Source organism: Polypterus senegalus, chromosome 17 (genome assembly GCF_016835505.1).
Source record: "Polypterus senegalus isolate Bchr_013 chromosome 17, ASM1683550v1, whole genome shotgun sequence".
Lineage (NCBI taxonomy): Eukaryota > Metazoa > Chordata > Cladistia > Polypteriformes > Polypteridae > Polypterus > Polypterus senegalus.
Window position 1 is genome coordinate 98,519,826 of NC_053170.1, and position 14,682 is coordinate 98,534,507.

Genomic DNA, 14,682 nt, shown 5'->3' on the forward strand with positions numbered 1-14,682 from the left:
CAGACTTTAATCCCATAGAACACATGTAGAGAGACCTGAAGATGGCAGTTTAGAGACCCTTACCATTCAATCTAAAGGAGTCCCAGAGGATCTGTCAGGGAGAGTGGGATAAGCTGCCCAAATCCAGGTGTGCAAAGCCTGTACAGACTTACTCAAGAAGACTTGAAGCTGGAATTGCTGCCAAAGGGGCTCCTACAAAGGAGTTAAGGGTCTGAATACTTCAAGGAATGGCGGACTACAGTTTTGAGTTTTAATAAATTTGCAAACCTTTTTGAAGACATGTTTTCACTTTATAATTGTGTTACGGAGAGATGAGTGACGTTTGAAAATTGGGAAATCTATCAATTTAAAATTAAATCTACAATAAAGTGAGCAGAAAATGAAAGCATCTGAATGCTTACTTTCTGAATCCACAGTATATGGTTTTACATAAGATTACTAGTGGCAATGTACTTTATATAAATTATTGCTACTGACAGTGTACTTTATATAAAATTAAAAGACACTGCTCAAAAACAGCACTCTGTATAATTAAAATCCCTAATTTTCTATGTGACCCGTAAAGATGTGGTGGGACTTTAACCTGTGACTGATTTCCTGTCCTACTTTTTCACCAGACTGTCTAAATTCACTCTGAACAATGAATCATTTTATAAAATGATCTGAAGCCCCTCTCTGCAGAGATTCCTGGCAGGGGGCTTTTAGAACTCTAATTGTGGAGATCAGTAGATGTCAACCCATCATGAAGGTCCACCCCAATTAAGATTCCTTCCAAAAATGACCACTTTAGATTATACCTCCTCAATGACACGAATGCAAATGTCAATTTACGTGACGAGATAAACAATAGTGTTTACTTACTGTTGTCAAAGGTGGGAAGCTGGGCAGTTTCCCAGAGAATCAATGCCAATCAGGATGCATTTACTTACCAAAGCTCGCTCTCGCTGTAATAGCAGCTGTAAAAGGCCCTGTGAACAAGAGGAGGAGACAACATCATGTACTTCTATTTGTTTAGGTACGGCCTGACTGCACCACAGTCAAGTCCACACCCTTCTCTGGGCACTTCCAGTGAACTATAAACACCGAGCCTACAGCTAACAGTAAAACGGATACCAGGAAATTATAACATTTCTGTTTGTTGGGAACCTCAACTGGCTTATGACGTATGAAAGCAATAGTAGGCATACGTCTCTAAAAAGAAAAACTTCTGCTATTACTCCTCTCAGAATGCTTTAGATAAGCCATCTTAACACAAAACTAAAGGTCAGGTGGGACTGTGCATTTGTGTAAATGCAGTATGTGGCTGGGAAGCACATTTCCTATTGAGATGATAAGTCCTGTATTGAGCACCCCAAAATTGGTGTGGACTAAGCAGACCAGCCCACAAAAGGGCAGATAAGCCAGATGTTTATTACTCACCCTGTAGGCCGGAAATCGACCTACCAAGATAATCTCACGATTTAAAAAGAAAACGCATCCAGCACTTTCTATACACAATGCTGTGATTTTGAAATGCTGAGGCAGTCACAGTATGTTTCTCTTCATGCAGTGGATGCGGTTATCTCTATGGAGGAAATGGATTCAAACCAATAAACATCTACCATTTTATAAGGCTAATATCTGCGTGGGGAAGTTCAATTCAGAGGAAGTGCTGTGTTTCAGAGTATGTGTGTCCCTGGTCTCATCACACACTGACATACAGACACACACATCACTTTAAAAGTTGTTATAGCACATAAATCTGTTAACAAGTACTTAACTGATGTACACCTTTGGGGCAGTCCAGGTTTGATACTACCAGATAAAAGTCACCAGCTCTTACAGTGAAAGATTAAAGCCAATTACACGCAAAACATGTACAAACACAGGCCAGCTCTTTGTACACGTTTATTTGTCTACTTTATTTTGCTTTTCCTTTGTACTAATTTTGAAAAAACAATACAGTTTATTTGTGCGCTGAATCACATTTGCTTAGTAGGGACCAAGGACGACTGAGCTAAACAGTCGCTAGACAAAAACCAGCCCCGTACAGTAAAAGCCGTCACAGAAGTGTGCTGTTTGTTACATGCCATTGGACTACATGTGATGGCATAAACGCCTGTGCAAAATAAGTATATTGAACAATTTATTCCATATTTCTGCAATATGAGCAGTGGTATCAAAGACAGGTGAACGCACACCTCATATTTTTGAAAATTCTCCCTTAACTTTAGAAGCTGCTCTCATAGCTGGAGTTGTACTGATACCCCATGGTGAGGAGCAGAACGCCTTCTTCAACCAGTCAGGCAGAAAATTTCTATTCTTGTTCTGCCGACGTAGACACACACCACAGCGGGCACCACAGTAAATCACAAGGCCTACCAGACACACCATGCCAATCTGAGCGAGTCAATTCACCTGCTAGAAACTCTACTGGCAGGGACGACGATCACCACAGCCATTAAAAAGGCTGACGTAATTCTGATTATCGGGGGACCCTGAGCATGTCGCATCTCCTTCATTGCGGACATTGTAAAAGTATAAATACAATTATATTGTGCACTTTTCATCCCAAGAATGGATCTATAGTATTTTATTTGTACCAAGGGAAAATTTAGGTTTGAACAAAATCTCAGTAATTATAGAACAAAGAGCCATAAAATTATGTTGCCTGATGTAAATGTAAGAAAACGGTTAAAAGAAGGTTAAAAAAAAACGGATACCCACGCTATACACTTTGCAAAACAGCAAAATGCATCTTTGTTAATTATTAACGATTTTATGTAAATCACATGCTGCCGGACAGCCTTCTACGAGAATAAGGTCAATGAAAGGCCTGCATCTGGCCTCTCTCCAACTGCGTCTTTAATCACAGCAAAGGACAAACTTTGGAAACTAAGAGTTGGCTTGGACTTGGTTTGATAACTTCCAAAGGAAATTTGTCTCAGTCAACCATCCTCTCTGTGGAACTTTTTAACCTTGGCTTTTTACTAGAAAGTGACATACATTTGCAGAGATGTAAGGAGATGCCACCCGCTCAGAGAGCTAACCAAAGTTTAGTCAAGCAGAAAGAGCTTAGGTACGTACCGTGTGATGGTCCGCGTGCAAATGTGAAATAAATACGGCGGACAAATTGCTCAGGACCTCGTCTACATCGTTGCCATAGTGACGACAAAGCTGTCCAAAAGTGCCTTCTCCACAGTCGAGCAAAATTGCCTGCGTTGGACTAAAGCAAGATAAAAAAAATGGGAGAGGTTTAAGTAGTGAAGACTACGCCACTCCGGCAGATCTATGCAGAGTGGACACCTGCTCATGTAACCAACTGCATAAAGAGTCCTGTCTCAAAAACAGGAATATGGAAGAACCTAGCAACTTGGTAAACCACTCTGTCAAATAATGAAGAAACAGCAAAGAACATAAAGCACACATTGATGCGGGAGCCAAACGGACACTTTAAAGAAGCACAGTGAGCTTCAAATTCTGTCCTTTGATTGCTGACGATTTTTTTTTCAGCTAATCATTTAATTAGCAACTAACTGTGCCGGCTAATTAAACCCCTTATTTAACTGACTTCTTTGTTTCTTCATTTTGTAACTATTTTGTCGTGGGATGTCACAGTCGGACTCCCACTTCACCTCTAATACCTCCGATTTAACCTCTTTGTGTTTGTCTGTTATTCAGGTGTCAGCCTGGGATGTCTTTTCACTGACACTGATCAGAGACAAACCAAGCCAGGAGAGACTGCTGTGGCGTTTTATCACCAGAGACAGTAAACCGAGTGTACAGCAATCAAGCAGGGCTGTAACTACAACTCTGTATTCACTCATTACAAGCCTTAACCGTAAATGTCCTCAACTCCACCAATGTGCCTAAAGCTGCAGCAATGAGGCAGTTACCTCAAGTACAACCTCGATGGATGACACTCAATATGCCTGCTAAGATGGCAGGGCTTCAGACTGCAATAGTTGGGGTGGGAGCCCCTCTAATCATTTCCTATAGAATTTTCAGACCCATGGGGTATTGAGGAGTTGAGAGCAACACACTTCCCATGGTGGCCTTGCCTTCCTTCTCAGGTCTTCCATTTTTACCCATGACAACAGTCTCCCAGGATTCACTTTTGCACCACCGTTCTACGCTGACCTCTAACACCCTCTGTAACAGTTTTAGTCAACCATGCAGCAAGCCAAACAGCTCAGTAAATATCATTATAAAGCCAGTTTGGTGGCATTAGGATTGTGTCGGCGCTTTTTGCAGATGACATTGTCCTGTTGGCTTCATTGGGCTGTGAGCTGCAGCATGCACTGGGACACTTTGTGACTGTGAGGCGGCATGGATGAGGATCAGAACCTCCAAACCTGAGACAATTGTCCTCAGTAGGAGTAAGGGGGACTTGTCCTCTCCAAGGGGGTTGGGTTACTACCACAAGTGGAGTTTAAGTATCTCGGGGTCTTGTTCACGAGTGACAGAAAAGCGGATGGTGATATCAACAGGGGGATCGGGGCAGTGAATGGCAGTTATGTGGTCGCTATAGCAATCTGTGACAGTGAGGAAGGAGCCGAGCCAGAATGCAATGCTCTTTTAACCAGCCAATCAATTTTTGGGAAATGACCCCAACCACCACGAATCTTAAGGGATTATTACATATGTTTTGCAAAGCTGTAATAAATAAATAAATAAATAAATAAATAGACGTCATCCATAAAATCCTAAACTAGAAGCTATGTTGCTTGTTGTCCTTATTGGTAGCTGTGTTTTATGTGATTTTGGGCAACCCATGTGCATGTCATGTCCTGCGTATTTTTTTTCCCCACTCGATCCTTTTACCTTTGTACTGATTTTCCTTTCTATCATTTTTTGATTACTTTTCTTATCATACAATTCTGTCATTCAGTGGAACTGAACAGTAAATTCAAGTTACTGACCGTTCGCCCTAAGACAGGATTTGCAAGTTTTTCACTGCCACCTCTGGTTAATTTAGGCATTGCAATGTGATGTAAAGATGGACCATACAGACAAGTTTTATTTCGCTGTCTTAACCTCAGTAAACTCAAACCTTTGCTTTTTAGTCCTCATTTGAGTGTCTTGGTTTATGTGTATATAGAACATGTTGCAAGAGAACCATAAAAAAAATTGATTTTTTTTTTTTTACAGTAATGAAACATGTCCAAAATTTATTTACAAAGAAGTGACATTAGTTCAGAAATAAGAAGAATGACAAATGATCCCCTTCAACTGTACCTGATGTTCACAAGTGTAGCACTAACATTCCTGATTTTCATAGGCAGAGCAGAGCCTGTGCCAAGGAAAACCACCTCAGGGAACGAGTCCACTTTACCAAAATGGGAATAAAAACAGAGAGAATATCATTAGCACAAAGACACCAGAACATGGATGGCAACTGAGTGCTTTGCAAGAACCTGACCCTGAAGAATCAAGGTACACCAAAGAAGCAACTTAAGATATTCAACTGTAGTCTGACTTGTATCTCCATTTTACATAATCCATGTGGAGGACATCCCGAAAAAGCAACACCTCCAGTGCAACTTTAGACATTTTACTGATTTCTGATTTGTGAACTCCAGAGCAGCAGGGCAGGCCGAGGTTAGTTTGGACATCTGAGTGTAACAGCGGCAGGATTCCTGCACAGTTTAGTTTATTAATATCCGTAACCCTGAATTAAACTTCAAACATTTAACTTTCCATATAGTGACTTGGGAAAATCATGGAAATCTAGAACACTGTGATAGTACCAGATACATTCATGGGATCCACAGCCAGGGATTTCTTGCATTCCTCCACTCGTTCCAAGAATCCTGGCAGCTTGTTTGCTTCATCGATGAACTCTGGAACATCAGACACAGGAATACATTCTCTGCAAAGGAGAAGAACCACCAAAGGTAAGAGGAGACTGATGGCTGGCTGTGTGAAAGGCTGCCGATTTAATCCACGCCTCTTACGTACGGTGTGACCCTGAGTGCTTCCATATGCCTCCAGTGCTGGTTTATAAGAAACAGAAATAAGAAAACTACTGTATATAGTCTACACAAACCCCCCAGCAGACACACTTGGCAACTTCTAACAATTACTACTTAAAAAAAAAAAAAAAAGGGAAACGAACATCTAAATGATCAACGTTGTCTCAAATTTCAAGTGCAGTATTAATAAGACAAATACCATTAGAGTGGTAAAATTGCTGGGTTACATTAATTTATTTACTCAATGCAGCTTACAATAATTTTAGGTATAGTATACGGCTGCATTAACCCCTTTCATGCATAAAGAGGCACTCTATGAATTTACTGTAAGTTTCTATAGCTGAAGAAAAAATCAGCGCTGATGTCAACAGAAAATTCCTTCTAAAGATAAACTGAATCCATTTCAGCAACATATGGCACCTAACCTGACAGGATTAGAGACACGGCAGGTAAGGCGCCATATTCATGTACTAGGGAGTGAGGATTTGGGAAGAAACTTTGAGTAACTGGAGAGAAAGGCACAAAGTGCAGATGCCACTCGTAATTAACCTGCGCAAATCTATGTAAAGTCCATGTAGACATTTCCGTTTAAACCTTTTAAGATTTCCAAGAATCTATCACCTTAGCATAGGTGTGAAGTGTAATTCTGAAGGGTGACTTGTACAAAACATCACAACAGCCTTCCCCATTACATGGCGACATTAATGTGACGGTAATCAGTTGGCGACCTGCTCCACGTTATTCACCATCAGGCCTAAACTACGTTCACAAGCAAACTAGAATATCATCTGTCTGTTTCGAAAACAAGGGTACACCCAAAATAATCACGTTTTAGCCAGCTGAGAGACTGTCTTCGCCCAGTCAGCTATATCGGACATGCCATGTGTGACATGTTTCTCATCTCCTTCTATACAAGTACAGCAAATGGATCCAGTTTTCCCCAACATTACTAGTGCTGCATTCAGGAAGCAACACATCCCCTGAGGACAAATGAAGTTCTATCTACCCATCCATTCATCCATCCATCCGTCCACTGAAAAAGAGGCAGCATGCAGGGCTTGATCAAAAGAAAACACTTTCAGAGGTGTAAATTATTATATGAACACCGTCTCTCAGCGACTGCACTTCCCTATTGTCTGAAGACAAGCCTGAACACATGGACGCTCCAAGCTCCACAGAGGAAATTGGCAGATATCAACTTCTAGGCATATTTAGGATTGCAATCACCATGACTGTCACCACAATTGGCAAAGTGGTTATCACACTACCAGAATATCCCAACAAACATTAAGACTGCTTAAATAAAATGCCTGCACATGACAGGAATGGACTTCAGGCATTACCGCAAGAAATCATAAACCCATGTGGCACCGAAGGCAAAATGGAAAATGCACACACATAATGGAGAGTCTCAGGCCTAACCAATGTGAGAGAGCTCTTTTATCTTTGCATGAATAAAGCAGTTTCACAGTATCAAGCAATTCTGTCCAATGTTGGGTTGCAATTGAACAGGCAGATTTTTCCACCTGAATCCATAACAGTGCATTTATTGTCTCTGACATGCGGTCTTTCGTCTTCCTCAGCTCAATGTGGGCTTTAGGTTTTTGCCAAGTCCTGCAAATATTTTTAAGGAAAAAGGGCAACTCTTTCTGATATTAGACTTAGATGCGTGGAGTCCATTATTGTAGTAAGTTTCTTCCCACAGACACTCACAGAACCCAAGCTTGCAACAGTCGATTTCATGATTTCTCCAGGGTATTCGGAAATATTCAAGAGCATCCAGCTCCAACAGCTCTAGAAGGACCAGCTTCCGGAAACACAGACTACTTGCAATCCGCAAAGAAATGCAGGCATGAGTTTTCCCGACTCCAAAGGAAATGACGAGATGCATACATTTAGCTTTCAAGGAAAGGTAAAGCCCCTGCTATCGGATCAGACTTCACTTCTTGTTACATGTCCATGTCTATATAAACTATTAGTGCATGAATGTGTGCATCGGAGCAAACAAGAGTTCAGCTGAAGATGACGGTGTATGTTTGTCTGCAGCTCGTCTTTGATTAACACCCCTGTTTATTACATGGAATTCAAAAAGCAAGTTGACCAAATGATGGCTAAGGATTGAGCTACGGAACTACTCTGCCATTCAATCGAGTGTCCTTCTGAACAGCAAGTGGTTTGTGGGGATTAGCTGACGTTCTGCATCGCAATCAAGTCTGCTCTTTGAGCTGAGAATGCAGCGGCGTAGCTCGAGTTCGTGCTGCCCGGGGTGAGGCAGTGCTTCAGTTTGCCACCCTCCAACATATCTGAATATGTTAACCTATTTAAATAGAAGATTAAAATGACGTATAGAGAAAAATTAAGATACACTTTGCATATATTTATTCATAAACAGCAATAATTTTTCACATATATAAGCATCAACTACACAAGAATATAGTATAGACACACTGATAAGCTGTGTTCTAATTATTAGTTTAATTTTATTACGCTGCGAAAACCAGAACCAGTGTAGTGTACAAGCGATAGGTGGGGATGTTTACTGCGCAGAGCAAGAAGGCGTTCGGATTGATAACGAAACAAAATTATAAACTAGTTGTTCATCTTCCTAGAAATTCTTATCGGTGTCACGTTTATGTTGATTTTTGTTATTGCCTCATAAATTTCAACTGCTGGGTCTGATGCCGTCACAGGACGACAGTCTGAAGATTATTTTTGAAGCATTTGTGGATAAAAATCAGAGAAATTTTACTTTTTTTATTCAAGGGTGATATTTTTCCGAACCCTGCTGCTTACACGAGACTTTCGGCCAATGACGCCACCCCTAGCTACGTCACTGTGACATTGCCTTGTGTGACATGGATAGCCTAACAAAAATGGGACAATGCCACGTTATTTTACACAATGTATGCAAATCATTGTGCAATTAGTTTGTTGCATTTCCTTTAGTTCTGTGTGATTCAATCAAAAAGGAAAATCAAGCATACTAGAAGACAGCAAAGAATAGACATCCTGAGCCTGGTAAAACAATGAAGAACAAAGAAAATAATACAGCGTCACAGAAATGTCTTCATTATCTGTCATGTGCCTAAGTGTCTGTACTGCCACACCGATGATGTTGATTTTTAATGAGGCAGGATCAGGAGATGAAATGTAAAGTCCAGCAGAGATCACTGACCAGAAAAAAAAACTAAAAACGCCCGTTGTCAAACCCAAATCATCAAAGTAAAACAAAACTTTATGTTGTGGCCACAAAAAGGAAATCTTCATGCCACTGTTAAGGTTGGTTTTCTACCAACTCAGATACACAAGTGCCTGTGTTAATTCGTATTCACGTGGACCTCAGATATCACGTATTAATCACTTCACCTTTCAATTAAAACCGAACGTCTACACTTCAATCACAGCCTGACTGATTCATTTCAAATCCGCTGTGGTGGGGCGCGGAGACAGAATTATGAAAACTGCCTTACTGTCCAAATATGTTTGGCCCCGTCCGTTACTGTAGTCAGCACGCCAGCTCTAGTGGAATTCTTCACGTCACAAACCCCCCCCTCCAATCACTACCATCACCGCCATCATCACTGGGATAAGATGAATCACTGACCGGTTCAACCCTGTCCGACCTCAAAGACAGAAATGCATGATTTGTAGTATCGTATGTGAAAAATTCATGGGAAAGGCACTAATCCAAACCAAGAATGTTGGTTGGCCGAGTGCCCCCGTCTACTTGACAGAGTGATACAAGGGAAGGCAAAATGCTCCTGACTGAAATGTTGGAGTCTTCATTTAATGTTCAACTCCCCAACTCGAAGGCCAAAAGGATGTTTAATGCCATTTTTTTTTTGTTTAGTGTTAAAGACAGCATAAAGTCCACATTTGTAATCCAGCACATGTCACTGACCTTTGCCACTCCAGTCTGGGTCTGAGCTGGTACTTCAGCAGGCATTCCCCTCTAACGGTGGGCACTTGCAGGGCAGACCACTTCTGAAACAAACACATGCTGGAAAATCAGTGGACTGCAGCTCCTCTCCAGACAGAGACACCCAAACCCCCAGCACCGAACCACTTAATTCTGCTTTAATTAGGTGTGTCATTCTTTTAAAAAGCCAAAAGCCTTCATGGAACAATTAGAAATGCTATTAGCCTTACATCACCCATACAGAGCCATTAATGAAGAGCATTACTCAAAAGAAAAAAAGACAAAAGCAAAATTATTATTGCTGTGGGTGAACTGAGTGAAGCAAACATTAAATACTAGAAATATGAATGTTCTGCATGGTTAGCGTTTTTGGCCAAAAAAAAAAAAAAAAACCTTCATCTGCATTTAATTAGAAATAAAAGTCCAGCACATCAAAGCAACAAATATAGAAAGAGGTCGTATTTCATAAGCACTTACAACTCACACACCAAGGCTGATGTCAAAGGCCCAGAAAAAAATGTTCTTACCTCTGTCTTGAATTAAGAAAATAAAGTGTAGTGGCACTCCTACAAAAAACGAATATTAACCTGTCTGGCAGAACAGAGTCACAACATTCTTGACGTCGGATGGCCTGGCCAGGCCGTTAGCATCTGAAACTGTAAATCACAAGGCTGCAACTTGAGCTCTTGGCACCGACTTGCCGGGTTACACTGAGCGGGTCATTTCACCTGCCAGATGGAAACAAGTGTTGTGTACCTGCGATGCACCTCGACTGGCGTTCACCCCATTTTTCATTTTGCAAATTTGTTTCTGTTATAAATATTGTAGGGGGATAAAATCCATTCTGGTAGCATCAGACATGTAGCAGGACTGCTCGATAATCAGTTACCGATAATTCAGAGGCGTCATTCTTCCTAAACTGAGTGTGTCTGGGATGCAGGAGGATCAAAATAACATGCAAACAAAACACACTAGGATTTGCAGGCACGTGAAAAAGTAAGTACACCCCATAAAAGATATTTGAAATATAAGACGGTTGGAAGATAACAGGGCTGTATACATAATGAATAGGGCAGCCACACAGTTTTCGTGCTAACTTTACATTTTTACTAATATTTGAAGACATAAGCATCAAACCAGAACACCTGGTTGCTTAAGTCACATCATTTTTCCGGTAATGGAGATGCTTTGGGTTTTACTTGGAGGAAAGTTCTGAATCAACAGCCGAGAACAACGATTGACATGCATTACTACTGCCTGGCCTTCACAGGAGCTCTTAGTTTTCTGTGTATGCAAAGAATAAAAGTTGCACTGGAAACAGAAACGTTGACTGCTTTTGCCAAGCCATGGAGCTCAGTCATTTTTCTGAGCCTGAAGAAACGGGATTTGCATGGATCTTCAGTGCGGTACTGTAGACAAAGAAAGGTGAACTCTGCTTGGGCAGTCAAGAACTGGCAATGATGAAGTAGGGGTGGGCGATCTTTCTAAAAAAATCGTAACACAAAATCACGATCCACGATCTGAACTGCGATCTCTCTTTTCAATGTGGCATACGCTTAAAAGAATATTCGGACTCAAACTCATTAAGACCCAAGTTACACTTTGTTTTCAAAATCAAACAAATTTGAATTCAGTTGTGAATAGATTACATTCGAAAATAATTCTAGAAACAATAAAATGTAAACAAGGGCAATTTTCAACTTCTGACACTTAATAACTTATAACATAAATATAACCAATATAAACAAGTGCACTTATAAAATTCTGGCAGTTTCACACAACATTAAAAAATGTTTTACAGTTTCAGTTTCAAGTTGGGATCAACGACCACAACCATAAAACAGATTTTTTAAAAATGTATTTAAATGTAAACATTATAAGTGCAAGACGACCATTTCACAATCATTCTTGGTAATAAAATGAATATAAGAAACCAAAACATAAAATTAGAGGTAGAAAGGTAGATGATGAGGTAGAAACAGGTGAAGAATCAAATGTCCAATACCTTTCCTTTTAAATTCAGGTACAAACAACTTCACGATGCTATTAAACTAGCTAAGGAACTTTAGTAACACATTTTAAACATGAAAGATTAGGTTGACATTCTGTTTTATATTAGTTGTAATGATTTTCTGCTTATACTGTACAATCACAGGTTTTTGGCAAGGAAATTCAACTGATCCACTTAATGGGGTTTCAGAGCAGCCCTTTGACTTGCGACGACATTGCCACCTGTGCCAAACACTCTTTCTGATGGTGCGCTGGTTGCTGGGATATAAAGATACTTTTTTGCCAGGCATCCAGACCCAGGTACGGCTCAGATGTTCGACTGGACCATAAGTCACTCGTCGTTGCAAAAAATTTGCCGTTCTTTATTTAATAGCTTGTCAACCCTCTGTCAACATACGCGCAATGGCTGTATCAGAAAAACATCTGCGACTTGGAAGATCATATCGCTTTCTAAAGTGTGCATCAGATTCGTAAAACCCACATTGTGTACAGCTTTGAATGGTACCATATCCTTAGCTAGGTATTATGTGATCGCCTCAGTCACTTCTTTCCATCGTTTGCTGCTTTTATCATATTTTTTTCAACTGCTCTAATGCATTGGTCAACAACGACTGTTTATGCTTCGCGACCAAGCGAGATGCAGACCAGTGGGGTTGTACTGACCGGACTGAAACAGTCTTGGCATGTTCCTTCAGTGTGTCCATTTGAGATGATTATATAGATTTGTCGTATTGCCTCCAGAAGTGCCGACCGTTGTCCGACAAATTTTACTTTCTGCAGTATTTGACTGTGCACAGCCGAACCACTGCCACACAACTGACGTCGCGTAGTCCTTTGGCACAAGCTCCTCATCTGCCATACTGCTTGTGCTACAAACGGTTTTCAACTTCTTCACACAAGAAAGCCATTGGTGGAGACACGTGATATAATTTTGGCCAAACACAACGGGAAATCATTCTGTTGGTTTGTGGACTTGGCACATGCTTGTATGTTAAATGTAGTTTAGTTTAGACCAGTGTTTCTCAACCCCAACGTGGCCCAAATAGCGCGTTTACATGCTCTCCAATAGCCTGGTTACTCAAAGAAACCCGATTTCTAAAATGCCATGAAAACCCTTATTCTGAATAGAGGAAATGGGTTATTGGCCTCTGAGAAACCTGATTAACAAAAGTCAATTCCTCCACAAATAAATCGATTATGAGGCCGTGAAAACCCCTAACCGGATTATTGTTAAGGATTTTGTAGTCTGCACATGTCTGGTGAACTCGGTCAGCTGGCGCATGTGTTAACTTTACACACGCTTTAGGCACCCACAGGTAGAAGCGTCCAGAAAATAAATTTTCAGTGTCAAATGTTTTACTGATCACATTATTCCTTCTCCTGGTTGAAAAAAATCTGTTTTAGTAATTCAGGAACCACTAACTTTACGTTGATGGGCTGAGCGTAGAGTGCTAAACTCAGCAACACAATCTCAAGAGCAGTAGGGTAACACATTAAAAGTAATGTGTGCTACGTAGTCCCATTACTTTATCAAGTAGCAAGTAACCTAATGCATATCTTATTAAAGTAAAAATACCTGCATTGTTATTATTCCAGCAGTGCTGGATGTACGGGTAGTTGTACGTGTACCGGTATGCTGCTCAATCGCACAGCCAAGCAGAACAGAGTGTGCTGCGCGCAATCTGGTAACGGAAACCTGTGAATAGAGCGGCAATTTGAGTAAACATTTATAAAACGCAAGACAATTATCACAGGCGTAATGCTTATTTTCAGATTCATGGGGGCCACTTTCAACTCTTTTTTGCACAGTTTAATGACGTTGGAGCTTTTTGACAAAGAAGAACTCCCGATTACTTGCGCGTGTAAACGCAGAGTATTAAGAAACAAGACTTCTGCCTTAACACGATGATGATGTGTGCAGGTAAAAACACCGATTGTGTGCTCTAGATCAATCATTCATCCATTCATCCCGCTATATCCTAACTACAAGGTCACGGGTGTCTGCTGGAGTCAATCCCAGCCAACACAGGCCGCAAGGCAGGAAAAAAACCCTGGGCAGGGTGCCAGCCCACAGCAGTCAATCATTCATTTAAAGTTAAAATAGTATTTTTCACATGTATACTTGTAGAACAAAATGTAATTTACGGTAATGAGAGGCAGCTGGCCATTGGTTGTCCTCCATATATTTGACTTTCCAAAACACTTTTGAGAACTACTGGTGAATTGGAGTGGAGACACTGTCCATTTGGCTAACTTCAGGTAACAAGGAAACCACCCTGGCTGTGGATTAGTGGAACAGCTCACTGTCCGTGCAAAGATATTTGAAGGATCGTGGGACTTTGCCACTCCCATCTTATCTGTGTTCAGATAATTCAAGACCGCACACAACCTGTACCTGTGGTATCAGCCATGTGTATGTGTGGAGTAAGTTGTGTTTGCATACTTCACACTAAGGACAATTGTTTAATGTGGACACTGGAATGTGTCAAACTGGGCATTGTGTCTTCTCTCCTGTTTGTGATTTTTACTTGCAGAGTATCAAGATGAAGCCAAAGCTTGGAGATTCTCCAGTCTGGGAACCTAAGAGTTGCATCTCTACAGTCTGCAGATGACACTGTCCTCCCAAGAGAGGAGATCAAAGCAGAGTACGACATCACCGGAATGAAAATGAGCACCCCTGTATCGGAGGTCATGGTCTACACTCGGTGAAATGCAGCTTTGTCTCTGCAGATCAGGACAAATTGCTACCCAAGGGTTTTTGTTCAAGAGTCAAAGTGGAGACAATAGTGAGGCTGATAA

General features: G+C 40.9%; 1 protein-coding gene across 2 annotated transcripts in view; it reads right to left on the reverse strand.

Moving 5' to 3' along the window:
- elac2 (elaC ribonuclease Z 2) overlaps nucleotides 1-14,682 on the reverse strand; it is a 57,230-nt gene that overhangs the window by 18,236 nt on the left and 24,312 nt on the right. Inside the window, exons 14-18 of one of the 2 annotated variants that reach the window (XM_039739324.1) lie at nucleotides 9,856-9,935; nucleotides 5,730-5,851; nucleotides 5,218-5,308; nucleotides 3,067-3,205; nucleotides 930-968 (exon numbers count right to left, since the gene is read on the reverse strand). In XM_039739324.1, the coding sequence (XP_039595258.1) occupies nucleotides 930-968; nucleotides 3,067-3,205; nucleotides 5,218-5,308; nucleotides 5,730-5,851; nucleotides 9,856-9,935 (471 nt within the window). Of the gene's footprint in view, nucleotides 1-929; nucleotides 969-3,066; nucleotides 3,206-5,217; nucleotides 5,309-5,729; nucleotides 5,852-9,855; nucleotides 9,939-14,682 lie in introns of both variants that reach the window. The other variant, XM_039739323.1, reaches the window with a different exon arrangement.